The sequence below is a fragment of the Canis aureus genome, chromosome 13 (assembly GCF_053574225.1).
Source record: "Canis aureus isolate CA01 chromosome 13, VMU_Caureus_v.1.0, whole genome shotgun sequence".
In the NCBI taxonomy this organism is placed as follows: domain Eukaryota; kingdom Metazoa; phylum Chordata; class Mammalia; order Carnivora; family Canidae; genus Canis; species Canis aureus.
Genome location: NC_135623.1, coordinates 22,824,786 through 22,849,182, shown reverse-complemented (window position 1 = coordinate 22,849,182; position 24,397 = coordinate 22,824,786). Strand labels below are relative to the sequence as shown.

The 24,397-nt window shown below is 54.4% G+C and overlaps 1 protein-coding gene and 1 long non-coding RNA gene across 7 annotated transcripts in view; both read right to left on the bottom strand.

Moving 5' to 3' along the window:
• SLC6A9 (solute carrier family 6 member 9) overlaps window positions 1–10,312 on the bottom strand; it is a 32,466-nt gene extending 22,154 nt beyond the window's left edge. For 2 of the 6 annotated variants that reach the window (XM_077845311.1, XM_077845317.1), the window contains exons 1-2: window positions 10,075–10,312; window positions 4,304–4,420 (exon numbers count right to left, since the gene is read on the bottom strand). In XM_077845311.1, the coding sequence (XP_077701437.1) occupies window positions 4,304–4,333 (30 nt within the window). In that variant the 5' untranslated portion in view covers window positions 4,334–4,420; window positions 10,075–10,312. Of the gene's footprint in view, window positions 1–4,303; window positions 4,421–8,333; window positions 8,570–9,861; window positions 9,882–10,074 lie in introns of those variants that run through there. The other 4 variants (XM_077845314.1, XM_077845313.1, XM_077845312.1 and 1 more) reach the window with 4 other exon arrangements.
• Window positions 10,313–11,262: 950 nt separating this feature from the next.
• Window positions 11,263–21,432, bottom strand: LOC144281564 (uncharacterized). Its single transcript, XR_013350026.1, has 6 exons — window positions 21,353–21,432; window positions 15,932–16,037; window positions 14,593–14,688; window positions 13,997–14,204; window positions 12,814–13,000; window positions 11,263–12,477 (listed from the first exon to the last, which is right to left on the bottom strand). It is a non-coding gene; the product is annotated as an uncharacterized LOC144281564 (long non-coding RNA).
• Between the last annotated feature and the right edge of the window lie 2,965 nt (window positions 21,433–24,397).

Here is a 24,397-nt window from a genome sequence, read left to right as displayed (position 1 = left end):
GGCCAAGGCCCTGGCTGGGCCACTGGCTTCAGGAAGGCCCAGTCACCCATGATGCCCAAATGCTCACTTCCACCCAGGGTGGGCTCTGGGCTCTGACTGCCCTGGCCTGGGCAGGGTGCCCAGAACAGGCAGCCCTGGCTGGACGGCTTTCTCTGGCTCTGGCCATGGGGACAGGAGGCGGCAGCAGCCCAGCTGGGCCCTGGCCGTAATGAGGCCTCATTAGTGGGATCCAGCTGCTCTAGCCCCACTCTGGGAGGCCAACTCCCCGAGCCCCCGCCTCTGACTTTTCTTAATAAGAGTGAGCATGCCTCCAGAGGGGCAAGGAATCTAGTTGCTTTGTTGTGCCTGTGGCTCCAGGGGAGGAGGTCCTGCTGAGCTAGGACCAAGGCGGGTGGGGCCTGCAGGGAAGCTGAGTGAAGGGAGGTGAGGGCACAGAACTGAGCAGGTGCGCTCCAGGGAAGGTGAGGAGGGGATGGGGACCAAAGGGGAAGGGAGGGCACAGTCTCAGGTCCAGAGAGGAGGTCTGAGAATGCTGGGCCTTCTCTGGATCTAGATATTGTCCCTTTCACTGGGAGGGTGTAGTAGTGCATCTCCAATCACCTGGCTGGTCACCTAGGTCATTGCTCAGGCTGTCCCAGCTGAGGGAGCCCCTCTTCTGTGCTAGGCCTTATACAGCGAGAGTGCCCACTGTGTGCTGGTCCCTGAGCTAGGAGAGAATCTGCTGTGTGCCAGACTCCGTGCTAGGAAAGCACCCACTGTACTACCAGGACTGGGGTTTGGAAAGCTCCCGCAGGGTGCGGGGACCTGAGTTAGCAGAGTGCCCACTGTGCGTAAAGTCTGAGTGTGCTGGGCTCGTGTTAAGACGGCACCCACTTTGTATCAGCCCAATGCTAGTGAGCCCCTGCGGTGTGCTAGGTCCTGCACTAGATGAGCAGCCGACATGTGCCAAATTCTGTGCCAGGTGAAGACCCAGTGAATCCCCAGCCTGGAGCTGGGTGAGCACCCGCTGTTTGCCTGGCCCTGTGATAGACCAGTGCCCGATGTGTGACAGGCTCTACACTAAGGGAGTGCCCAACGTGTGCAAGTCTGCACTAGTTGAGCACTTCTCATGTGCTGGGGCTTGTGCTAGGTGAGTGCCTGATAGTCGACAGGCTCTTCACCTGCGAAGCGCCCAGTGTGTGCCAAACCCTGTGCTTGGTGAGCTCCCAGTATGGCCAAGCCCATACTAGTTGAGCACTTGCCACTTGCCAGGATGTGGGCTGGGTGAGCACCCACTGTGTGCCAGGCCCTGCAATGGATGGTGCAGATAAGAGGAGGGTACACATCCTCCTATCAGAGCGTAATACAACAGGTCAGGGTGGGGCAGCCTGGGGTGGCCTGCGGTGCTTGCAAAGCCTTCTGGGATGATTTAGATGCTCTGGCGCTCAGGGCCCTAGCCCAGGTGACTCCGCTCTTATTCATCACAAGGTTTCCCAACGGCAGAAGCAACCAGAGTCCTCAAAGATATGGGGAGAGGCCAGTGAGGCTCACCAAGGCCTCTGTTGCCCCAGACTCTGTTGCCAGTGGGGAGCGGGCATGGGAAGGGGACTGAATCAGCCAGCCTGTGACCTTGCTGTGAGGCCGTGTGGTTAAAGCTGACCCAGTGGGGCTCTCCGGCCCTGGGCTCCTCTCCTCCAGCGCCCTGGCCTCCGAGCCTCAGGCAGCCCCACCCCACACGTGTAGAGAAGTATCACCCCACCCACCCCTGGTGCCCCCCAGCATCCCAGCTGCTCCCAGGCTTGGAGGCACCCCGGCCAGCTGGGTTCTTGCATGGCCCTGTCCTAGGAGCTGCTGAGGCGTGAGGGAGGCAGCTGAGCTGGCCTGGCAGAGACCATCTGGGCCGGCAATGGAGGGAGGGACACGTGCAGCGGGCATGTGGGCCTGGGCACGTGCTGCAAAGGGGCTCACTTCTCCATGGGGTGCCTGCCACATGAAGAGCAGGACAAGAGCTCTGAGATGGATGCAGGGTGTCTGGGGATGCTCAAGAGAGCCCGGGGAGCAGGGGGCAGCCCAGGGCAGGGGCTAGCGGTCCACTACCCACAAAACAGGGCACAAATGGCCAAAGAAGCCACAGGCCCCAGACTGTCCGCATGGCTTACATGCCTGGCCCTCAGTACCCTCTCTTCTGCCCCCACCGTGGCACGGAGAGAAGGGCATGTCTTTTTTTTTTTTTTTTTTTTTGATAGTCACACAGAGAGAGAGAGAGAGAGGCAGAGACACAGGCAGAGGGAGAAGCAGGCTCCATGCACCGGGAGCCCGACGTGGGATTCGATCCCGGGTCTCCAGGATCGTGCCCTGGGCCAAAGGCAGGCGCTAAACCGCTGCGCCACCCAGGGATCCCGAGAAGGGCATGTCTGAAAGGAGTGTCCTCAGCGCTTTGCCTTTAGGGGGGCACAGGCACCTCACAAAGTGCTGGCTCAGCTGCCTAGGTTAGCCAGGAGGGCTAGCGCTCCTCTGAGCCCGTTTCCTAGAGACGAGCACTGAATGGAGGTGGCTCCAGTTCCAAACTGGGGCCGGAGAATAGAGTAGCCCAAGGTCATCAGCAGAACCGAGAAAGAGGCAGGAATAGAATCTCCAGCAACCACTGGGGGGGGGGGGGGGGGGCCCAGGGGACAGATGTTATGGGCCTCAAACAAGCAGTGGCGGGCAGAAGCCAAAGGGCAGAGGGCACGGAGGAAACCAAGCCCCGGCTATCTTTAGGCACATCCTGGGGCTGGGAACGCCGTCCCAAGGCAGCGCTGCCTTCCGCACACAGGCTGGCCCCGCAGAGCCCAAGTCCGGGAAGCGGAGCCCCGGCCGGTCACCGGACCTCGTGATTCACGCTCCCCCGGTGGCCCCCATGCTCCCCACCTCGGCCGCTTGCCTGTGCCAGTCCTTCCCGGGTCGCTCCCGAGGAAGAAGAGCAGCCAGGGAATACTCGGGGGGTTTCTTGGGTTTCATGGGGCTCAGACTCTCCACGCGTGGGCAGAGCCACACCCTGCTTCCCCCGGACGACAGGCCCGTGGCGATTCCCAGCCTCCCCTGGGAACAGGGAGCCCATTTTTGGCTGTGTTGCGGCATCACCTCTAGCAAGTGTTCAGGTCATGGGATGTCTACCTCTGCCCATTTATGAGCACTCGGAGTTCAGGTTGGCTCAGGAATACTTCCCGAAGCTTGGCTCACTCGGGCTCGTTCCAACCAGGTAGGAGCTGGGCCAGAGCAGGCCTGAGGGGCGGAATGCTACAAGTTCAGGACGGGGCGGGACAGGGGGTCCTTACCCTGGAGCAAAACCTCCCATCTCCCCCTCCCAAACCATTCCTTTGGACCAAGTACTCTGAGTTCCAGAAATCCTTGGTGAGAGACGGGGCCTATTTAGGGGGTGGGGGAGCTCAGCAGAGACCCCGGCCCAAACAATCCTTAACAGAATGAGAAATACAACAGAAGGAATTGATGTGGGCAAGAGAGTGCCCAGGCAAGGGCTGTGTGGTCACCGGCTTCCCCCCCTGACAGCTGCCCGGCCTAGCCTGTCCCTGAGGCAAGATCCCAAGAGAAGAAATACAACCACTGCTCTTGGGATAGGATCTGACATCTTTGTCCCGGTTCCTGCTTCCAGTGCCAACCCGCTCTGTCCGTCAGGGAGTCTTCCTCCTTCAAGCCCTGACCAGGCCCGGCTCTTGCCCTCTGCTCCTCACGGTGCCTCTCTACCAACTCTCCTGTGCTCCGGGGCAGCGGGCAAAGGAAGGGCCATGGCTTGGGGAAGGGGGAGAGGGAAGTTTTCCGAGGCCTCAGAGGAGGAAATGTTGTTACTTTTCAGAGTGAGAAGGAACCAGGGAAGTAGAGGAGAACCAGACAGGTTTGGAGACCCCTTGATTAGCAAGTACTGAATGCCTCCTGCTGCAAGCAGAGCATGGGGTGCAGGGGGGTGCCAGGGTGCCAACCCTGGGTCCTACTGGCCTCCCAGCAGGACCAGTTGCAGCCTCTCCTGAGCATCTCTTGTGTTGGGGATGGGGAGTGTGCTCCTGCCCCTGTGGCGTCTGTGGGCTCTGGAGCAGACTCTGCCCCGTTCTGGGCTCCAAGCTGCAGCACCATCTAACCTGTTGGGCAAGGGGCTGCCTGCCTGGGGCCTGGGACAGCCCCAGCACTCAGGAGCCCGGGCAGAGCCAGACTCAGGGCCCCAAGAAGCCTCCTAGGCCCTCCTACCACGGCAAGCAGCTGGCAGAAGGCCTCAGAGGGGCGGTGCTCACCATCCCCCCCTTCCTCCCTGCAGTCTGGTTCCTGTACTCACCAGCATCCCTTTGGCACCTTTTCCTACCATAGCAGCAGCAGGCTGGGGGACTCTGGAGTCCTGGACCGCACTCACAGGCTCCGCTTCCAGCACCTTTCAGACCACAGATCTCAAGAGCTGTAGAGAGAGCAGAGAGCGGGGTGGGAACCTGGCCGGGGAAGGTGAGGGCAGGCCAGGTGTGGCCCTCAGGGTGCTCCAGGACAGTCCCTGCCAGGCTCCTGCCCCACCCAGGCCAGCCCACCCTCTGCCAGGCGCTTTCCCATCTTTGTCCTCTTTGGATGCCCCTCAATCAGCTCCCTCATAGCCCTTCTTCCAACCCTTCCCCTGGATCCCTTGGTCTCCAGGCTTCCTGTCCCAATGGGCAAAGGTCTATTTTTGACTCTCCAGATGCCCAATTCTATAAAAGATTAAAAAATGAACACAGAACTGGGACAGAGTCCAATTCCTTCATCGTCTGTGTGGATGGCTTCAACCTTTCTCCTGAAGGGGAGTCCGTTGGGGTCAGTGCACGCTCCCCATCGTCACCCCAGCCGGGCAGCCAGGACAGTGCTTTCTCATCCTGGCACCGCTCGGCTTGGGCTCCAGGGCATCTGGACATGTTTTTATATCACTAACCTGGACCATAAGCCCTATGAACACCAAACACACCGTGCACGGGACTGCCCCCCTTCCGTTGGCTCAGGCTGTCCCCTGCCAGCAACATCTTCCCTCTGGCTCACCCTGTAAAGTTCTGCAAATCCTTTAGGACCATGCTTAAGTGTCACCTCTTCTCTGTGGCCTTTCCTGGCACTCTCCCCAGCTGGTGTGAACAAATTGCTTCCTCCTTTCTTTTTTTGGCAGATTTCTACTAGTGTCCTTATCAACTCATTCAAGACTTATTTGCTTATGTCCATCAACCATGAGTCTGTGGGTTGAGGGTTGGGTCCGTGTTTCATTTACCCTCTACGCCTGCACCTTGCCCCGTACGTGCTTTCAGGAAGTCTTGCTTGACTTGAATCGAAGGGCAATGGGTAAGACTGAGGTCCTGGAATGATGGTCCAGGTCAGCCAGAGATCTTGTGGGAAGCTTCTGAGATGCAGTGTGGGCCTGCCGAGCTGGAGAAGGCAGCAGACAAATGGAAGGAGTGGCTGCGCGGCCAAGCTGGTGTATCCAGGTTTAATGTGAGACCCAGATGGAATAGAGGGTAGTTTTTGACAGGCCTCAGGAGAGAATTCCACCTTCAGGGAGCCTCAAAGAATTCTCTCATGGGAGGGAAACCCTGCATTCGGTGGACAAGGTTGTTTAACTTCCATTGTGCCTGGTCCCTGGAGGGACTGGGCTCGGCTTCTGAGGCCTTCTCTCCCCTCCCAGGGAGCAGACTCTACTCCAAAGGCTGTTCTGTGCCACTCTGCCCCACCCATGGCCTCCTGTAAAGGGCCGCCTCTCTCCTCTAGGCCCAGTAAGGTTGTAGAAGGCCAGAAGAGACCAGGAAGGAGCACCTCGCCTATGAAAATCAGCCCTTGGCTTCCTTAGGACTTGGCCCTGGCCACTCAGGGTCCCTCTCCCCGGGGCAGAGGCAGGCGCAGATGTGACCTGTAACCATTTCCCTTTTGTCACTCATCCAGGTTGGCCTCTCTGCCTCTCAAAGGGGTCCTCCTAAAGAGGTCCCTGTGCATGGTTTTGGTCTCCTGGGGGCAGCCCAGGAGACCAAAAGGGGGGGTTTGTGTTCCCTTAGAAGATCACAGTCTTGTCTTCACTCACTACACCTCTCCCTAAGCCGTAAACTCTCCATGTGACTTCCCCAAAGCTGTCCCTCTTCAGCCAACAAACAGTAATAACAGCAGATGGCATTATTAAGAGCCACCTCGTGGGTTGGTCACTGTTATGCCCCCTGGTTAGGTAAGTAAACTGAGGGCACTCTGCCCAGGGACTTAGGCTCCACAGTGTTCTCACTCAGGTTATCCCTGAACACTTACTGCAAATACAGTCCTTGTGCTTAAAGCGTTTACTGGTTAGTGACCCAAAGACTGTCTGGTGGTGGCCTCCAGGAGAACGAATGAGTTGGGTATAAAGCTTTGCTGCCTCTCCTGCCTCTGCCATTTCTGTTAAATGGCCCCATCCAACCGTTCAAAAGTGGTCCCCATGGGATCCCTGGGTGGCGCAGCGGTTTAGCACCTGCCTTTGACCCAGGGCGCGATCCTGGAGACCCGGGATCGAATCCCACGTTGGGCTCCCGGTGCATGGAGCCTGCTTCTCCCTCTGCCTGTGTCTCTGCCTCTCTCTCTCTGTGTCTATCATGAATAAATAAATAAAATCTTTAAAAAAAAAACACAAAAACAAAAGTGGTCCCCACACGGACTACCACTGGCAAGCTGTGGGTTCAGCACATGACAGAGAGCTTGGGCTCTGGGCTCTGGTAGGCCTGGCCTGGAATTCTGCTTCTGCCGCTCACTCTGTATGTGACTTCAAGCAAGTTACTTAACTTCTCCGAGCCTCAGTTTACTTAATCTGAAAGATGGGGCTAGTAACCCTTCCTTTGTAAATTCTGAAGTTTCTGCTTTATTTTGGACTCCCCTGCAAGTCCCCACCTCCCAGTCCATTAATTTTCCCAAAGCCCTAAGGCCCCAATTCCCCCTCATTGTTCTCCACAGACCACAGGACATGGCCTAGATTGTTTAGCAGGCATTTAAGGCTGGCCACAATTCATTTATTCCACAAATATTTATTTCAGGCTTGCTCTGGGCCAGACCGGTGCTGGGCAGCAAGAAGTCATTGGTCTCTGCCCTCCTGCATCTTACAGGCTGGGGGAAACTCATGACTCAGAGGCAGACAATCAAAGACTGAGATAAAGGGTGTGAAGGAGAAAGATCCTTCTATGAGAGTCTAGAGCAGGGGGACCTGGCCTTGTCTGATAGCCACAGAGGGCTTTCCTGAGGAAGCAATGTTATAGGGTCAGAGGGACTACTCTAGGCAAAGTGGCAATAGTGAGGAAGAGAACAGGAAGGGAGATCCAAGCAAATGAAGTAGTATGTGCAAAGACCCTGAGGCTGGATTCAGATCACCAGGGAGAAAGTGACCAAAGATGAAGGTGGACAGATAAGCAGGGTCAGGGCCTTTGGGACCTGGATTTTGGTTTTTATCCTGAGGGCAATGGCCGTGATCAAAGGCTTTAAGGCAGAATTGTACCTGGCAGGAGCAACTGGAGGAATGCACATTTTAAAAACATCACCCTAGACACAGTGTGGAGAAAGGACACAGTGTGGAGAAAGGAGAAAGGAGGGAGGGGTTAGTGGAAAAAAAGTCAGTCAGGAAGAGGCCAGGCCGGGGAGGAGAAGGTAGAGACCGGAGAGGTGGCCATAGGATGGGGAGAGGTATACAGACCTGAGAAAAATAGAGAAGGCAACACTGGCAGGATTCCATGATGAGCTGCACGAGAGGTGAGGGACAAACAGGGGTGTCTGGTTTCTGCTGGTGCAACAGGAAGAAGCCAGGGCCAGGCCCAAGGACAGGAGTGTGGGGGTGCAACAGGTTTGAAGTGAGGAGAGGGCCAGCTGGGCGTGAGCTGGCCTGTGAGCTGCTCAAGGGTGGATGGTGAGAGGGGATGCGCAGGACCCCCACTACCTCTACCCTCTCATTGCTCTGTCCTTCCTTCTCCCAAACGGGGCTGTCAGTCAATTGTAAGGGTCCATCTGAGCCAAGCCCTGGGGTCCTCTCTGGGAATGGAAAGGTGACAGGCTCTTCCCCTGTCTTCAAGGACCTCACAGTTAAGAAGAAAGAGAGGGGAGGAAGCATACACTCTTTTCACTGTGACCGAGGGAGTGGAGGGGCTGTGGGAGCAGGGGAGGGCTTCTAGTTTTGCCTGGAGCCCAGGTCAGCTACCTGCAGCCACCTGTGGCCATGCGGGACTCTCCAGCATTCCCAGGGCTTCTTGCCTCCGCGTTTGTGCAGGAGGCTCCCTCTTCCTTGAGCATCCTTGCCCCCATTTCCATCTGTACATATCCTACCCAGCTTCAATGCCACGTCCCAATGGCATTCTCTTCAAGAAGCCTACCTTCCTCCTCCAATTGCTGTCACCTTTCCCCCGTACCCCCAAAGCACGCTGAGTACATCTGATTAACACGCCCGTCACATACAGTGTTGCGGCATGGTCATCGGTGCCCAGATCTGGCTCCCCACGCCCTGGAGAGCTCTTCCAGGGCAAACGTGTGATTCTTCTCTGTCCCCGGGGCTGGCACTGAGCGGGCACCGCCGCAGTCGCAGTGTAGGCCGAGTAAGGGGGCGTTTTCTCTGCGGTCCTTGGAAACACTCGGGCATGCTCAGTGCCGCCCATTGGTCCCTTCCTAGAACCAGTTCCCTCACCCACTATTCTCCAACCTTCCGATGCACCCTCACTCTGGACTTCTCACGTCCTTCTTTCCTTTTCCACTCCCCGGCCCCCCCCCCCCGGGTCCCCCACTTCCACCCCAGCCTTTATCTTCTAGCAACCGCAGCCTCAAGCTTGTTCCAGCATAGAAATAGAGCCGTGCTTTGTGCTTGGAGCTGTCAGAGCCGGGGACGCGGCTCCTTTAAGAGTGAGCGGCGAGGGGGCGTGGCCTGCGGGGAGCAGGCCCGAAAGGGGGCGCGGCTCCTTTAAGAAGCAGCCGGCGGACCGCGAGGAGGCCCCCGGCCGGCCGGCAGGGGCGCGGTCGCCTTTGGAGCTGCGGCGCCGCCCGTCGCACCCCGGTTCCTCGAAGCGGGGTGCGCCCGCTTTAATCGAGGTGCGAGGTGTTGGGGGCGGTGTTACATCAGCCGCCACGTGTGGGCCTCTCAGCTGGTGTGGAGGCGGCGGCCCCGCCCCCGGCCCCAGCGGTGGAAAAGTACCGGGCGCCGAGGTCCCCGCCCCCTCGCCCCGCCCCCAGGCCGGCTCCGGCCCCTCCCGGCCCGCCCCGCCAGCCCCCTCCCGGCCCGCGCGGGCCCCGCCGCCTTCCAGCGCCCGCCGCGGCTGCGGGGTGCGGGGCGCCGGCTGGGGGTGCGCGCCCGGCTGCGGGCCCCCGGCCTCACCTGTGGCCGCCCGGGCCCGCCCCGCACGCGCCCGAGTGGAGGCTGGGCAGGGAGGGCGCGGATTTTCCCCGGAGTAGCCGCCCCCAAGGAACTCCACGGCCGCAGCCCCTGCCCAACGCGGGGGTCGCGGGGGGGGCGCGGACAGAGATCCCGAGGCGCCGGGACCCCTGCGCGGCTCCCCGGCACCCGCGGGCGCGCGGGAACCCGGACCCGGCGGGCGGGTGGGCGGGCGGGAAGGGAGGCAGGCCGGCCGGAGGGGCCAGATCGGCGGCGGGGCCTGCGGGGCGCGGACGGGCGGAGCGGGAGCCCGCAGGGGGCGCAGAGCCGGCCGCAGGCCCCCGGCGCGCAGACCCGCTGGCGCCCCAGACGGACCGGGGCGGCTCGGCTCCCGCGCTGCCCGCACAGCCCCGCGCCCGCCGCCCCCGACCGCCCCGGCGTCGGCACGCAGCGCCCCCCCGCTTCGGGAGCGCGCCCCCCCCCCGGTCTCGCCCGCTGGAGCTCCTTGGTGACAGCGGTGACACCCAGACGCGCGCACCTACCCCGATCTCTGCGGCGAGACAGACACCCTCGTGCGTGCGCCCACACTCTCCCCCACGGATGCCCGCCTGCAAGCGCGATCGCACACACAGACACACGCACACGCACTGCTGCCCGCTGCTCCCGGGGCTTAGCCCCGCGGAGCCACCGAACCCAGGCGGACGGCAGGACGGACAGCGGCGCGGGCTCGGCGCGGCCCTCCCCGAGCCCCTTACCATGCTGCAGCCCCCGGCCGGGCGCTGGGTCCGCACCGCGGTGCGCCCAGGTGGCTTTCTTAAAGGGAAAGTTGCATCAGCCTCCCGAGGCTCAGAGCCGCCGCGAGTCCGCCCGCCCCGCCGCGCCGCTCGAGGCTCCTCCGGAGCTTGTTGTGTTTTGGTTTCGGGGAGGCGGGGGCCAAGAGTTTGGTGAAAGTTTGGAGAGTGGAGAAGGCTTGGGAGACCCAGCCAAGTCCCTCCCCTCCCTGAACGGCTCCCCTGGCTGCTCTCCCCCCCCCTTCCCCGTTTCATCCCCACCCCACTGGCCGACTTCTCAGGCTCCTCCTCCCAGGGAATAAAATTACAAGGCTCTCCAGCTTTCGGATGATTGATCCCCAGGAACCCCTGGGAGTGGGCTCCGCAAAGGAAACCCCCTTCTTCGCCCTGGCCTTGCTGCCCGCCGCCTGGGGCCCTTGGAGGAAGCAGTTGTCCTTGCCCACTTCGGACTAGGCTGGAGTGAAGCCAGAAGACCTGGGGCACTTCGGGGGGCTGGGGCTGGAGCTGGCCCTCCAGGCCCCTGGGCTTCTGCGCCTGCGTTGCCCCCGGGGAGAAGCCAGAGCAAATTCCATTCCCTTTGGAGCGGTGCCTCTAGGGACTCTGGGCACAGCTGGGTAAGGCCCCGGTCCTGATCCTTGGAACTGGAGGTCTAGGGGGTAGTCCTTCCTCCAGGGACGCTCCTTGGACCGCTGATTTGGGCAGCCCTACTCTGCTGCTGTGTTCCTGGGCTGCAGACACCAACCTGGGTCCCTTATTCCCTCCCTGAGGGGACAGACCTGGGTTCCAATACTAGATAAAGGAGACTTTGCCAAAAGCAGTGTGCTGAGCCTCAGTTTCCTCCCCTGTGAAATGGAGAGGATGAGCTAAGACACGTTGTTCCAGGCGTCTCCCTGGACAGCAATGCCTGGCAGTTGGCGCAGAGTTTGCTTACGTAGTGTAGCAAGAGCCACTAGTTGGTACTGGCTGTCAGAGAAACGGGTATTGGCCCAGCCTGAGTGAGGCATCTGCCTGGAAGGGGCCCAGCCCGGAGACATAGTACCCCCTCTGTACCTGGACTCGATTCCTCACTGTTGTCTGGTCAGGAGACTGGCTTTATTCCCTGGGGACAGTCAGCCTCCAAGAAGCTGATGCACACACGCCAAAGTCACACAAGTGAGATTCCACTTTATTAATTTACAATCAGAGGCACTGAGCAAGATAATAGGTATCAGGCACAGACATTTCCTGACCACAGGAACGCTCTCAGGCCGCACACAGCCCATTTCACAGACTTTCCCCAGGGCCCTAGGCTCGGAACTTACAACCTATTTACATTGGGAGACCTGATTAGATCTGGAAAGACTATCTCATCACAAGATTATTTGCATTTTTACTTTGTTCCCAAACCTAGCAGGTATAGCATGTTTGGGAGTTATACTCTCCCATGAACGAATCGCAGGTGTCTTGTGCGTGTGTGCGCTTGAGTGCGCCTCTACTCTTGACACTTGAGTCGTCATGCCCCTGCCCCTGTGGATTTGTGCAGGTGGATCTGTGTTTCTGGAGAAGTGTCTGTAGGCACACTGCAGCAGCTCTGTGTAGCAGTGTGGGGGTGTCCCCAACTCCGGGGACGAGCGGCACCTGGGTGGCTCAGTGGTTGAGCATCTGCCTTTGGCTCCGGTCGTGATCCTGGGGTCCTGGGATCCAGTCCTGCATCGGGCTCCCTGCTGGGAGCCTGCTTCTCCCTCTGCCTCTCTCTCATGAATAAATAAATAAATAAATAAATAAATAAATAAATAAAATCTTAAAAAAAAAAAAGAAAGAAAGAAAAGGCCCCCAGGTAGGGAGTGGGGACAAGGAAGTGTGTGAGAGGGCAGGACGATGGCCTCCTTCTCTCTTGAAGCAATAGACAGAGGGTAAAGGGGCACAGGAAGAGAAGCCCAAGCCTATTATTGTGGCCCAAGGAAACCGGGACTTCCTACCTCACACTAAGGCATCCATGTGAAGGGAGGTCGGGATACTCAGAGCCAGATGCCCAGGAGGCCCTGAGGCCCTGGGGGCTGGGGGCAGGGGAGGGTGGGGTGCTCAGGGTTTAGCTCTCTGAGGCCTTATCAGGAAGATAGTTTGGCATGAATCCAAGGCAAGGAGGCAGTCATCACCTTAGTCCATGGGTTGGGGAGAAAAGATTTTCCCTGGGGTGTTTGGGGAAGTTGGAAATTTGCTCTTGAGGGTTTTGCTGGACAGAAAACACAAAATATATTTGTACACATGTAGAGAGATTCATGGATGTGTGCATTTTACCCGCCTTGATCTAGAAAGGACTTCAGGCAGCTATACAGTGAGTTGAATCCGGAGGAGAAACTTGAGAAAGATTTTGGTTTGAAAAGCCAGCTAAAAAAAAAAAAAAAAAAAAAAAAAAAAAAAACAAAAAAAAACAGCTCTGTGAGACAGGGAGGAGAGCGGCTATTGTTGGTGTGTTTTTTTTTTTTTTTTTTTTTTTGGCTTTTTTTTTTTTTTCCAACTAGAATGAGGCCCCAAGGGAGGCAGGTCTGGGCCGAGCCCAGGTCAGAAACTGGGATGGCCTTGTCCCTGGCTGTGAGCTCCTGGCCCGGGGCAGCTGGCCCACAGAGTGGGAAGAGCATGGCTAAGCCTGGGCCGCTGTCAGGAGAGTGGGGAATCAGGCCTGGGACAGACAGGAGGACCGAAGGGGTCAGAGGACCTGCTGACCTGCTTCTTCTGGGGCCAGGGCGGCAAGAGGGCAGGCAGCGGAGGGCCCCACCCACTGTGGGCTAAGGTGTGTCTCCCAAGCCTCCAGTTATTGTGCCATTTCCTGGGAGGGCTGCACCCAGCGTCAGATCCCCCAGTGCTGGCTGGTTTCCTCCTTTGTTGTCGTCAGCCCGCAGGATCAAGGCCTCTGTTGGGACACACAGAGTTGGCTTAGGTGTATGTGTGCGGCAACAGGAATAAGGCCACACTTGGGCCACTTCTGAAGGGCACTGGAGGAGCTGGTGGCATTGGGGAGTTGGTGGAGGGGTGCAGAGGGGCCCTGCTGAGACGTCGGGGGAGGGTGGACACTTTTGAGCTGCAGCCTGGCACGACCATTGGCCTCCACCTCCTTGGAGTCCCAGCCTCAGAGGCAGGATTACTGGGAGTGGCCCGCATGGGCTCTGCTCTCAGATTCTTTCTCCCTTGAACTTGGAGCCCAGTGGTCGGTGCCTGGCATCTCCAAATTGGTTCCCGATCCAGGGGGAATCCATGTCTGTGGGGTTCCATGTGTCCCTCAGACTGTTCTGTTGTGCTGCCTCTGGCCCTGGTCCATGGGGGCAGTACGAGCCAATCATGGGCTCAGAGCAGGGTGCCAGGCTGGATCCTAGCAGCTCTGGGTGAAATTAGGCCTATAGATTGGAAACGTTGGCTTTGGCCCTGTCTGGGGGGTAGCCCCAACGTTCAGAGCATGAAAAGCTCCGATTCTCAAACACCATAGAGCTCCCCAAATTCAGAATCCCCAGTGCCAAGGGTGCCGGAGCTCCCAACACCATAGAAAACCCAAACTCAGAGTTCTCAATTCCCAGAGCCTCGGGGGTCCAATACCCAGGGGGTCTCATGCCCAGGGTACCCAACATCTAGACCACCCAACATTCCTAATATCCAATTTTGAGCGCCAATGTCCTAACCCACCGGAACACACCCAAAGGGGAGGAGCAGTGGGCCTACACGGCCCAGGGCCCTCCAGAGACTGGTATAACCTGGAGAGTGGCTGTCACTGAAGTTGGGACCATCGGTGGTGGTGGAAACAGCAGTACTGCTTCCCTGATGCCCCCATCTTGGGTCTGGAGAGGTCAAGAGGGTCAGCAGGAGGGATGGCTTTCCCAGTCACAGGGCCTATATAATCCAGCGTCCATTTACTCACCACATAGGAGTGTGCATCCTCTGGGAACTGGCTAATAATCTCTAGGAATAGAGTCATGAGAGAAAAGGGGTCCCTGCTCTCGATATGGGATGTATGACGATGTGCTTGTGCCAGTGTGTTGGTGTGGGTCACCATCTGTGGCCCATGTGGCCGAGGGCAGAGCTGTGAGATGCGACGGCTGTCGGCATGTCATAGTGTTGGTGAGAGGCTGTGAACATAAATTGTGTCAGCAGGTGACTCTCAGAACAGGGGCTGGCTATGTCTGTCTGTCTGGCCATCCGTTACGGTCCCTCCCTGCTTCGCTGCTGCCCAAGGGAAGTGATGCAAGGCCCCTGTGCCCCACGAGCAGGCCTCCCTGTGGGGAGCAGGGTGCTGGTGGAGAGCTAGAGGTGATACCCAGAGCCACCCTGCAGTGGGCCTAGAGATTGCCACCACTGCTCCCGCCCCTGCTGGACCCAGAGCCTGTCTGGATCGAAAAGGCAGGAAGAAGGGTGGCTATAAGTGAAGCAGCCAATGCCAAAAATAGCCACCCACCCTCAGGAGGATCCCGGGACACCACCCTCTCTTCCCAGACCAGCCCAACACACCGTGCTGACCTGGAGCCTGGCTAGGACTCTTGTCGGACTCTGCTTCCCCAACTTGCATCTCATTGGCCCCCTTAGACTTGAAGGAGGGACGGAGCAATGATGTCACTGCAAATGATGACATCACAGGGAGCTATGACATGGCAGGGAGGGACACAAGGCTCTGGGTGTGGGTGCTGTCCGGCTGCCTGGGTGGGTGGGGTTCCATCTGCTGGCAGCTCCCCCAACTCCCAGCAGCTGGGGATGGCAGGATCGGATAAAGCCGTGTTCGGGGCCTTGCCTTATCTGTCCCCCCCACATGCCTGATAAGCCTCTTACCAGGGCAGGCCCAGGGAGCAGGCAGGGAGAGGCTGGAAGAGGGGAAAGGGTCAGCTGAGTCTGGCTGAGCTCCAGGACAGACGGCAGGGGTCAGAGAGTCCTGGAAGAGCCCCAGGAGGAGGAGGGGAGGGGTCTCTGGGAGACCATTGAAGAGCTGTGGTTAGGAACCTAGATTCTGAAGCCAGCTCTCCAGCTTACTATATGGGGAAGCTGGGCCTTCAGTTTCTGGAATATCCTCAACAAGAATACTAGTAGTGGGCGGCCCGGGGTGCTCAGCGGTTTAGCGCCTGCCTTTGGCCCAGGGCGTGATCCTGGAGACCAGGGATTGAGTCCCACATCGGGCTCCCGGTGCATGGAGCCTGCTTCTCCCTCTGCCTGTGTCTCTGCCTCTCTCTCTCTCTCTGTGTCTCTCATGAATAAATAAATAAAATCTTTAAAAAAAAAAAGGATACTAGTAGTAGTGAGGATCAATCATAATATTATGAGGGTTACTTATGTGTGACGAGGGCCTGGTATACAGTGAGTGCTCATCCTCCTTCCTAGGTGACACCAGGATCCTCCCAGGAGGTGCCCGTCTTACCCGGCAGCACATTCTGGTGCTGGGGGCTGGGGGCTGGGGGCTGGGGCTTGGGGGCCGTAAGGGCCCATGAGCATCCCTGGCCGCACCCCCACACCTCCCCAGTCTGCACCTGCCTCAGGAATCGTTCCCAGGCATCCCGACCTTTCTGGCCTGGTTTCTTCCTGCACCCCCCACGGACACCTTGGAGACCTGGTGCCCTCTGGTGACAAAAGCCATACACGGCAGTTACAGCTGGATTCCCCTGGGGCACATCTGGCCAGACCAGGTGCTGCTGTCACTTGTCTGGTTATTTTGTGTCGTCCTCACCTCAAGTTTACAAGGTGGCAATTGCCCTCATTTTCTAGAATTCAGGCTCAGGAAAGTTAAATAATTCGCCCAAGTTTACAGAATCAGTAAATGGTTGAACTTGAGCTTGAGCCCACGTTGTCCTGTCTCCCAAACCTACCCTCTCACCTTGTGAACAGTATCCACACAGAGTTGCATGGCAACCGGAGATGTTTTTTAGTTACACAGTTTGAGTGTAAGCACGATTGGGTGTAGGGCCATTGAAGTTCTCCAACTGTGAATATAAAACATGAATTGGTTTTGAGAACAATAAGGTTGGGTGATTGACTTATTGGGACATTTTGTGTGGCTTCGATGTGGCTGATTGCATTGTGTGAGCATAACCATGGTCGGGCTTGTCATTTATGTTGTGTGAAATCAGCCATGGCAAAACATGTGGCTCGTCCTCCCGTGTATGTGTGTGTGTGTGTGTGTGTGCATGTGTGTGTGTGTGCATGTGTGTGTGTGTGTGTGTTGTGGAGGCATGTGTGGTTAGGTTACTGAGACTGTGTGGGGGAAGGTGACAGAGGGCCCTGAGTTCCCAGCACTGTCTGCTTTTGCAGTCCCAGGACTGTGTCCTGCTCACCATGACACACATGATGGATGACTTCACATGCCTGGTGCACTCCCATGGGCCAACCCGCTTTTGATTCCTCTCCACGCCCCTTTTTGGAGGAAGTAAAGCAAATAGTACCACAAATGGAATGGACTTTCATTTTTTCCACGAGATATTTGAGAGAGCCTTTTACAAACCTTTGAATGTTATCTCAAAAAAAAAAGTCATTTAAAAAGAAAAGTGAATACAGCTACTTGAATTCTTTAATTCGAATTTAAGTGCCGATTCTCAAGGTGTTGTTCGAAGACCTCTGGGGGTCTCCAAGACCCCTATGGGGGATCCACAAGACCAAAACAATTTTCATAATAATACCGATTATTATTTGTCATTTTCACTACGTTGATATTCACGTTAGTGATGCAAGGGCAGCAGTGGGCAGGTCTAACCTGGAGCCCAAGTAGGAATCAGGGGGTGTCTTCCAACCATCTTTGTATTTTGTCTGCCACTACACATACACAGGAAAAAAAAAGAGGAAAAAGGAAAGAAAGGGGGCAACTTCACTTAAAAATGTCTTGATGAGGGCACCTGGGTGGCTCAGTCAGTTAAGCATCTGCCTTTGGCTCAGGTCATGATCCCAGGGTCCTGGGATCGAGTCTAGCATCTGACTCCCTGCTTCTTGGGGAGCCTACTTCTCCTTCTCCCTCTACCCTTCCTCCTGCTTGTGCTCTCTCTCTAATAAATAAAATCTTTTAAAAATGTCTTGATGAAAAAAAATGTCTTGATGAAGCAGTAAAATTATTAATTTTTTTAAACTTTCAACCCTTACATGTCTTTTCAATACTTTTGTGACACATGGGAAGCATACATAAAGCACATCTTCTGCATTCTTTTTTTTTTTTTTTAAAGATTTTATTTATGTATTCATGAGAGACATGGAGAGAGAGACAAAGACACAGGCAGAGGGAGAAGCAGGCTCCATGTGGGGAGCCCAATGTGGGACTCAATCCTGGGACCTCAGGATCACACCCTGGGCCAAAGGCAAGTGTTAAACGGCTGAGCCACCCAGGGATCCCACATCTTCTGCATTCTGATGTATGATAGTTATCTTGGGGAAAAGCACTTATGCAATTGACTTATGAGCTGAAACTCACTTTTCTCACTGGATTTACTTAAAAGAACAAATGACAAAAAATAGTTATTCAGACTTGGGTATTTGGCATACACTTTCTCCAAAGTGAACTAAACGAGCCTGTCACTTTAAGGGAAACAACTTCTTAGAGCTTGTCGCCAGTGATAAACTTAGAGCTTTCCAGTGAAAATTAGAATTTGGAAAATATCTATCTGCTACCGTGAGTTTGAAATCAATTTTGACGAGGTTGGTTATGACATCAATGAATGTGTGGAGGTTTTCTGTTTGCTTGTTTGTATTGTATGATAAAATGTGTCAATATTTGGAAGAGCTGCCTAACTCAGTGAACCAATATCTTCCAAGTGACCAGTTTGTGATGTTAAAAAATCATGCATGGATAAAAGATCCATTCAAGGTATGGGACAGACCGATGGGTTTTCATGTAACAGAAAAGCTCATTAATAGAGTTTCAGATTCCCCACTGCAAAGAACCTTTAAGAACTACACCAGTCCCTGGGCAGCCCAGGTGGCTCAGTGGTTTAGCGCTGCCTTCAGCCCAGGGTGTGATCCTGGAGACCCGGGATTGAGTCCCACATCGGGATCGAGTCCCACATTGGGCTCCCTGTCTCTGCCTCTCTCTCTTTCTGTGTCTCTCATGAATAAATAAATAAAATCTTAAAAAAAAAAAAAAAAGAAGAAGAAGAAGAAGAAGAAGAAACTACACCAGTCGAGTTTGGGTGTAGTATCAAAGAAGAATATCCATAACAAAAAGGCTATTCAAATGCTTCCCTTTTCCAACTATATACATTATGAGGCTGAATTTCCTTTACATATTTCAGCCAAACCCACATATGGCAACAGGTTGAATGCAGAAACAGATATAAGAATCCAGCAGTTGGGATGCCTGGGTGGCTCAGCGGTGGGGCGTCTGCCTTTGGCTCAGGGTGTGGTCCTGGGGTTGTGGGATTAAGTCCTGCATCGGGCTCCCTGCATGGAGCCTGCTTCTCCCTCTGCCTGTGTCTCTGCTTCTCTTTCTGTGTATCTCACGAATAAATAAAAATATTTTTAAAAATCTGGATTTTAACTAAAAAACTCCTGATTAAAAAAAAAAAAATCCAGCAGTCTTCTATCAAGTCAGACGTTAAAGACACTTACAAAAATGTAAAATTATGTCACTGTTCTCACTAAAGTTTTTGTTTTGGAAAATGCATAGCTATTTTTCATAGACATTTTTTCTGTTAACATGTTAACAGAACATTGATATTGTTATTTTGTTTTGTTTTTAAAAAGATTTATTCATGAGACACAGAGAGAGAGAGGCAGAGACACAGGCAGAGGGAAAAGCAGGCCCCACGCAGGGAGCCCGATGCGGGACTCGATGCGGGGTCTCCAGGGTCACAACCTGAGCCGAAGGCAGATGCTCAACCATCAAGCCATCCAGGAGTCCTGATATTGTTATTTTGAATTAATACGTATTTTAAATGTCTCTCAGTTTTAACTTTGAATACAGTGAATATCAATAGATAAAACCCACTTAAATAAACCTTTTTGGGGTCCTCAGTTATTTTTCAAAGTACAAAGAGGTCCTGAGATAAAAAAAAAAAAAAAGTTTGAGAACCACTGAATTGGAGTTTTATTTATTTATTTATTTTTAAAGACCTTATTTGTTCATCAGAGACAGAGAGAGAGAGACAGGCAGAGACACAGACAGAGGGAGAAGCAGGAGAAGCAGGAGAAGCAGGCTCCATGCAGGAAGCCTGATGCGGGACTTGATCCCAGGACTCCAGGATCATGCCCTGAGCTAAAGGCAAGCGCTAAACCACTGAGCCACCCAGGGATCCCCTGGAGTTTTTTTTTTTTTTTTAAGATTTATTTAGTTATTTGGGGGGGTGCAGAGAGCATAAGTAGGGGGAGGGGCAGAGGGAGGAAGGGAGCATCTCAAGCAGACTGCCTGCTGAGCACAGAGCCCCACTGGGCTCAGGGCCCACATCCCACAAGCCAGGAGATCATGACCCGAACCAAAGCCACAAGGCAGACGCTTAACTGACGGAGCCCCCCAGGTGCCCCTGGAGTTGTATTATGAAAACACACAAAAAAAGACTGCAAAATTGTATTATAGCATTAAAATTGCTCAGCGACTAGACCGTGATTGTTCCCAGCGCTAGAAGAAATGTTAATGACAGGACGGGAAGAGGTTAGCTAAAGCCCTAATGGCAATCACTTTGCAGTATAAATATAGCAAATCAATTTGTTATTTGCCTTAAACGTACACAATGTTATATGTCAATTGTATTTCGATTTTTTTTTTTAAACAGCCCCCTCTTTTGCCCTAGACCTTTATAATTAGTGTGCTCTTGGCGAGCCAGCTCATTTGACTGCTTACATTACAAAGCACATCAGCTACAGATTTCCAGTATGTTCCTGGTGTGGTTGGCAGCACCCCTCGCCCGCTTGCAGGGCACCCCTTCTCCCCCCCCACCTACGGCCTCCCTGAATGAGCAGAAGAATGTTCTGCATGATTCCCGGTGTTCTTGCTTCACCTGGGTTCTTCTGTCTCTAAGCGCACTTTTTTTTTTTTTTTACACGATTATTTATTGAGGACACTCTGTAAGAACTTTACATTCACTTTCCATTTGGTCCCGACAATGACTCCACGAGCCAGATACTATTCTTCCTATTTTACAGATAAGAAAACTTGGCCTCAGAAAGGTTAAGGGGGAGCCTCTAGGAATGGAACTCAATTTAAGTCCCTTTTTAAAAAACCAACAAGCACAAGAATCTTTTCAAAATCATTTTCAAATCATTCATCACCAGGGCACCCCCTATTTCACCGCCCCCATCCCTCCCCCTCTGGTACCCATCAGTTCCTTCCCTATAGAGTTAGGAATCTGTTTCTGGATTTCTCTCTCCCCGACCCCACTTCAGGCTCATTTGTTGTGTTTCCTAAATTGCACGTATGAGTGAGAGTATATGGTATTTGTCTTTATTTCACTTAGTATAATACCCTGAAGTTCTATCCCTGTTGTTGCAAAGGGCAAGATTTCATTCTTTTTTATGGAGGAATAATATTCCATTGTGTGTACATATATATATATATATATATATATATATATATATATATATATAATGTATGCCCTTTTTTTTTAAGATTTTATTTATTTATTCATGAGAGACACACACACACACACAGAGGCAGAGACACAGGCAGAGGGAGAAGCAGGCTCCATGCAGGCAGCCCGGTGTGGGACTCGATCCCAGGACTCCAGGATCACAGCCTGGGCGGAAGGCAGGTGCTAAACCACTGAGCCCCCCAGGGATCCCAGTCCCTTTTAATTTATACATTCAAGAAGATTCATCTGAAGTTTAGTGCTTTAACAATTATTTTTAGTAACAAGCTACTACGGAAGGGAGACATCAGTACAGATCCTCCGCTGAGCCCTGTTGGAGCCCTCACATCTGGGTCCATGTCCCTGAGCCTCCACGGAAGCCCCCTGTCATATTTAGGACATGTTTGCCCCAAGCCTGAACTCTTGCACCTGGGTCTTGCCTGGATTGTTTCCAGAACCTTTATGCTGAGCCTTCACACCCTCTCTTTTCCACTAGAACCTCTCTGAGCCCCTACCCTGGGGCAACATGCTTGGGCTCCTCAGCTAAGCCTCATACCTGAGCCCACTGGTCAGCCCTCACAACTGCACTTGATGAACTACAGGTGGATTTGGCCTCTGAGAGAGCCCATTCCAGGGAGCAGCTGAGGAAGAGGGGTCGGAGGGTGGGGATGGGGCCTGAGCTGAGCGAGGAGGGATGGGGACAAACCTGGGCACGCAGCCCCCAGCCACGGTCAGAAATGTTCCCGGAGAGCACTGACCTCTCACCCCAACCCGCTACAGTTCGAAGATCCGCTGCCCCCACTGTCCCCACTTCAAGGACTGGCAGCCGCCTCTGGAGCAACTGGGGTATCACCATGGCAACCAGGCTAGGCCAGTGTGTGGGTGGGGCTGCTTTAAAGACTTTTATTAGGCCTGATTCTTTCATTCGGTTATCCTCGGGGGCCCTGTGGCTGAGGGGTCAGGAATAGGAGGAACCATCTGCCCCCCACCAGGTCTCTCAACTCAGAAAGATGTTTCTCTGCACCCCACCAGGTCCTGCCTGGGACAACCCAGTGGGAAACCCAAGCTCTGTGTGCAGCCCCCAGCCCTCCTCAAAGCTCCAGATGCTGGTGGATCTTGCCCCCTCCTGGCACTCTGGTAGCAGAGCTGGAGGGGAGGCTGGAGGCTCTGACCTCTTGTCTCTGCCTTCCTGGGCTGTGATGTTTCAGGGGTGAGATCTTGTCACTCGAGTACCTGAGGGTGGGGGGTGGGGGACAAGGGAGTGACTGTGGGGGCGGGGGCTGCTCAGGGCTTGGTGACCTAGACAGAGGTCTCATGTGGGCGATTAGCTGTCACACTGGGTCTAAGCTCCTTACCCCCAGAATCTAGCTTCCTCACCCCCAGCTCTAATCCTGAGGTGGGGGGAAGGGCTCTGGTGGGCCCCTGGTGACCCATTTAGCATGACCAGCTCTGGCCCTCCTGGAGGGCCTCGGTCTCTGGGAGCGTCTCTGCCTCTTCCTGCCTTGTGTTCTGCATGTGTGTTCCCGTCTCCTTGTCTCTGTCTCAATGCGTATTTTGTGCCTTGTCTCTGTGAAGACCTCTGGAGTGAAATTCTGCTTGAGGACAGAGGGCACTAGGTCATGGGTTCCACCAAACTCAGAGACAGGACTGGTGACAGGGAGTTTTGGGGACACAGACTGTTGGGTGACATGAGGTTTTAGACAACAAGGGGGTCTAGGTGGCCATGTGTTGTGGGTGACCCAGGGTTTGAGGGAAATCGGGTTGCTTGTGTTTGACACTTGCATTGGGGGGTGGCGCTAAGCTGTGGTTGACACAAGACCTGGGTGACGCTATGGTAGCAATTCAGAAAGAATTTGGGAGGCAGTAGGAGTGGCAGCAGTGGTTCTTATCCGGGGCAATTGTCTATGTCTAGAGACAGTTTGGGTTGCCACAACCGGAAGGAAGGTGTGCTAAGCATCTAGGGGTGCTGCTGGACATCCCCCAATGCACCCCATGGTCCTCCATAACAAAGGGTTACTGGGCTGGGGATGCCTGGGTAGCTCAGTGGTTGAGCACCTGCCTTTGGCCCAGGACGTGATCCTGGAGTTGCAGGATCGAGTCCCACGTTGGGCTCTCCGCATGAAGCCTGCTTCTCCCTCTGCCTCTCTCTCTCTCTCTCTCTGTGTGTGTGTGTCTCATGAATAAATAAATAAAATCTTAAAAAAAAGAAAAAAAAAGAGTTACTGGGCTCACACGCAGAGCAACGGCTGCCCAGGCTGAAATCCCAGCTCTTGCACTCCATGACCTTGAGCAAGTTTTCTCATCTCTAACATGGAGCTTCTGAGGTTATTGGGATTACCGAACCCGAACTCGGACGGCGTTCATAATAGCGCCTGGCACTCAGTGAGTCTTGCTCATTGACTCTTTCCCAGTGAGAACAAGAGTAGATCTAGACTCAGGGACTCGGATATTCTCACCCTTTCTCATTATAGCTTCTACTTCAGGAAACTTCCATGGCAGGAAACCACACGGCCAAAAGCAGCTCAGGCCTTATATCACACGGCTTAGTGGTGTCAGAGGAACAGAGATAAGTTTTCCCTGCTTCACTACTCCTAAATCCCCAAGGACAGCTCTCGTTGGCCTAGCTGGGATCATGTGACCACCCGAGGAACGACATCAACTCTTGTCATCTTCACACCACCAACGTGGAGTAGGTGGGCGCTCTTACCTTCCTCTTTCAACAGGAAGAGGAAACTGATGCATGGAGGTGAAGTCACTTGCCCAAGTCCACATGGCTAGGCCATAGCAAACGTAGGACTTGACCAACTCAAGCCTTTGAGCTGGCTTAAAAACATGCCCTCGATCTGAGAGCCACCAAGCTTGAATACATTTCTGCTTAAACATGTCCATTTTTGTCAAATTGTACAAGAAGAAGTAACGTCTCATTGTGGAGGCTCAGCCATAGAAATTTTTTCAACAAGGGCAGCCAGGGTGGCTCAGCAGTTTAGCGCCTGCCTTCGGCCCAGGGCGTGATCCTGGAGACCCAGAATCGAGTCCCACGTCGGGCTCCCTGCATGGAGCCTGCTTCTCCCTCTGCCTGTGTCTCTGCCTCTCTCTCTCTCTCTCCGTGTCTCTCATGAATAAATAAATAAAATCTTAAAAAAAATGTTTTCAACACAAAAGTTTGCTCATTTTCGTTTTTTCTAAGATAACATACTTGTGCAAATACCATTAAGCCACCCATTCCCTTGGGGGGGAGCTAATGAGAGATTAGTCCTGACTTTTTTTTTAAAGAGATTTTATTTATTTATTTATGAGAGACACACACAGACAGAGAGAGGCAGAGACACAGGCAGAGGGAGAAGCAAGGAACCCGACATGGGACTCGATCCAGGATCTCCAGGATCAGGCCCTGGGATGAAGGTGGCGCTAAATCGCTGAGCCACTCGGGCTGCCCCCTGACTTTTGATATAACAACCTTGGGGAGAGGAAACAGCTGGTGCTGGGACAAAGAGTCAGGTAAGAAGGAGGAGGGGAAGCAGGTGGGGGTGACCAGGAGGAGAGCTAGGTCTAGATAGGAAACAGCGTGGTCATGAGGTAGGCCTGCTGACAATGTTGACTTCTCTTTTATGATCAAAAAAATTTTTTGTTTAAAGATTTCATTTACTTATTCATGAGACACACACACACACACAGAGAGAGAAAGAGAGAGGCAGAGACAGAGGCAGGAGCTCCCCTGCAGGGAGCCTGATGCAGGCCTGGATCCCAGGACTCCGGGATCAAGACCTGAGCCTGGGATCCCTGGGTGGTGCAGCGGTTTAGTG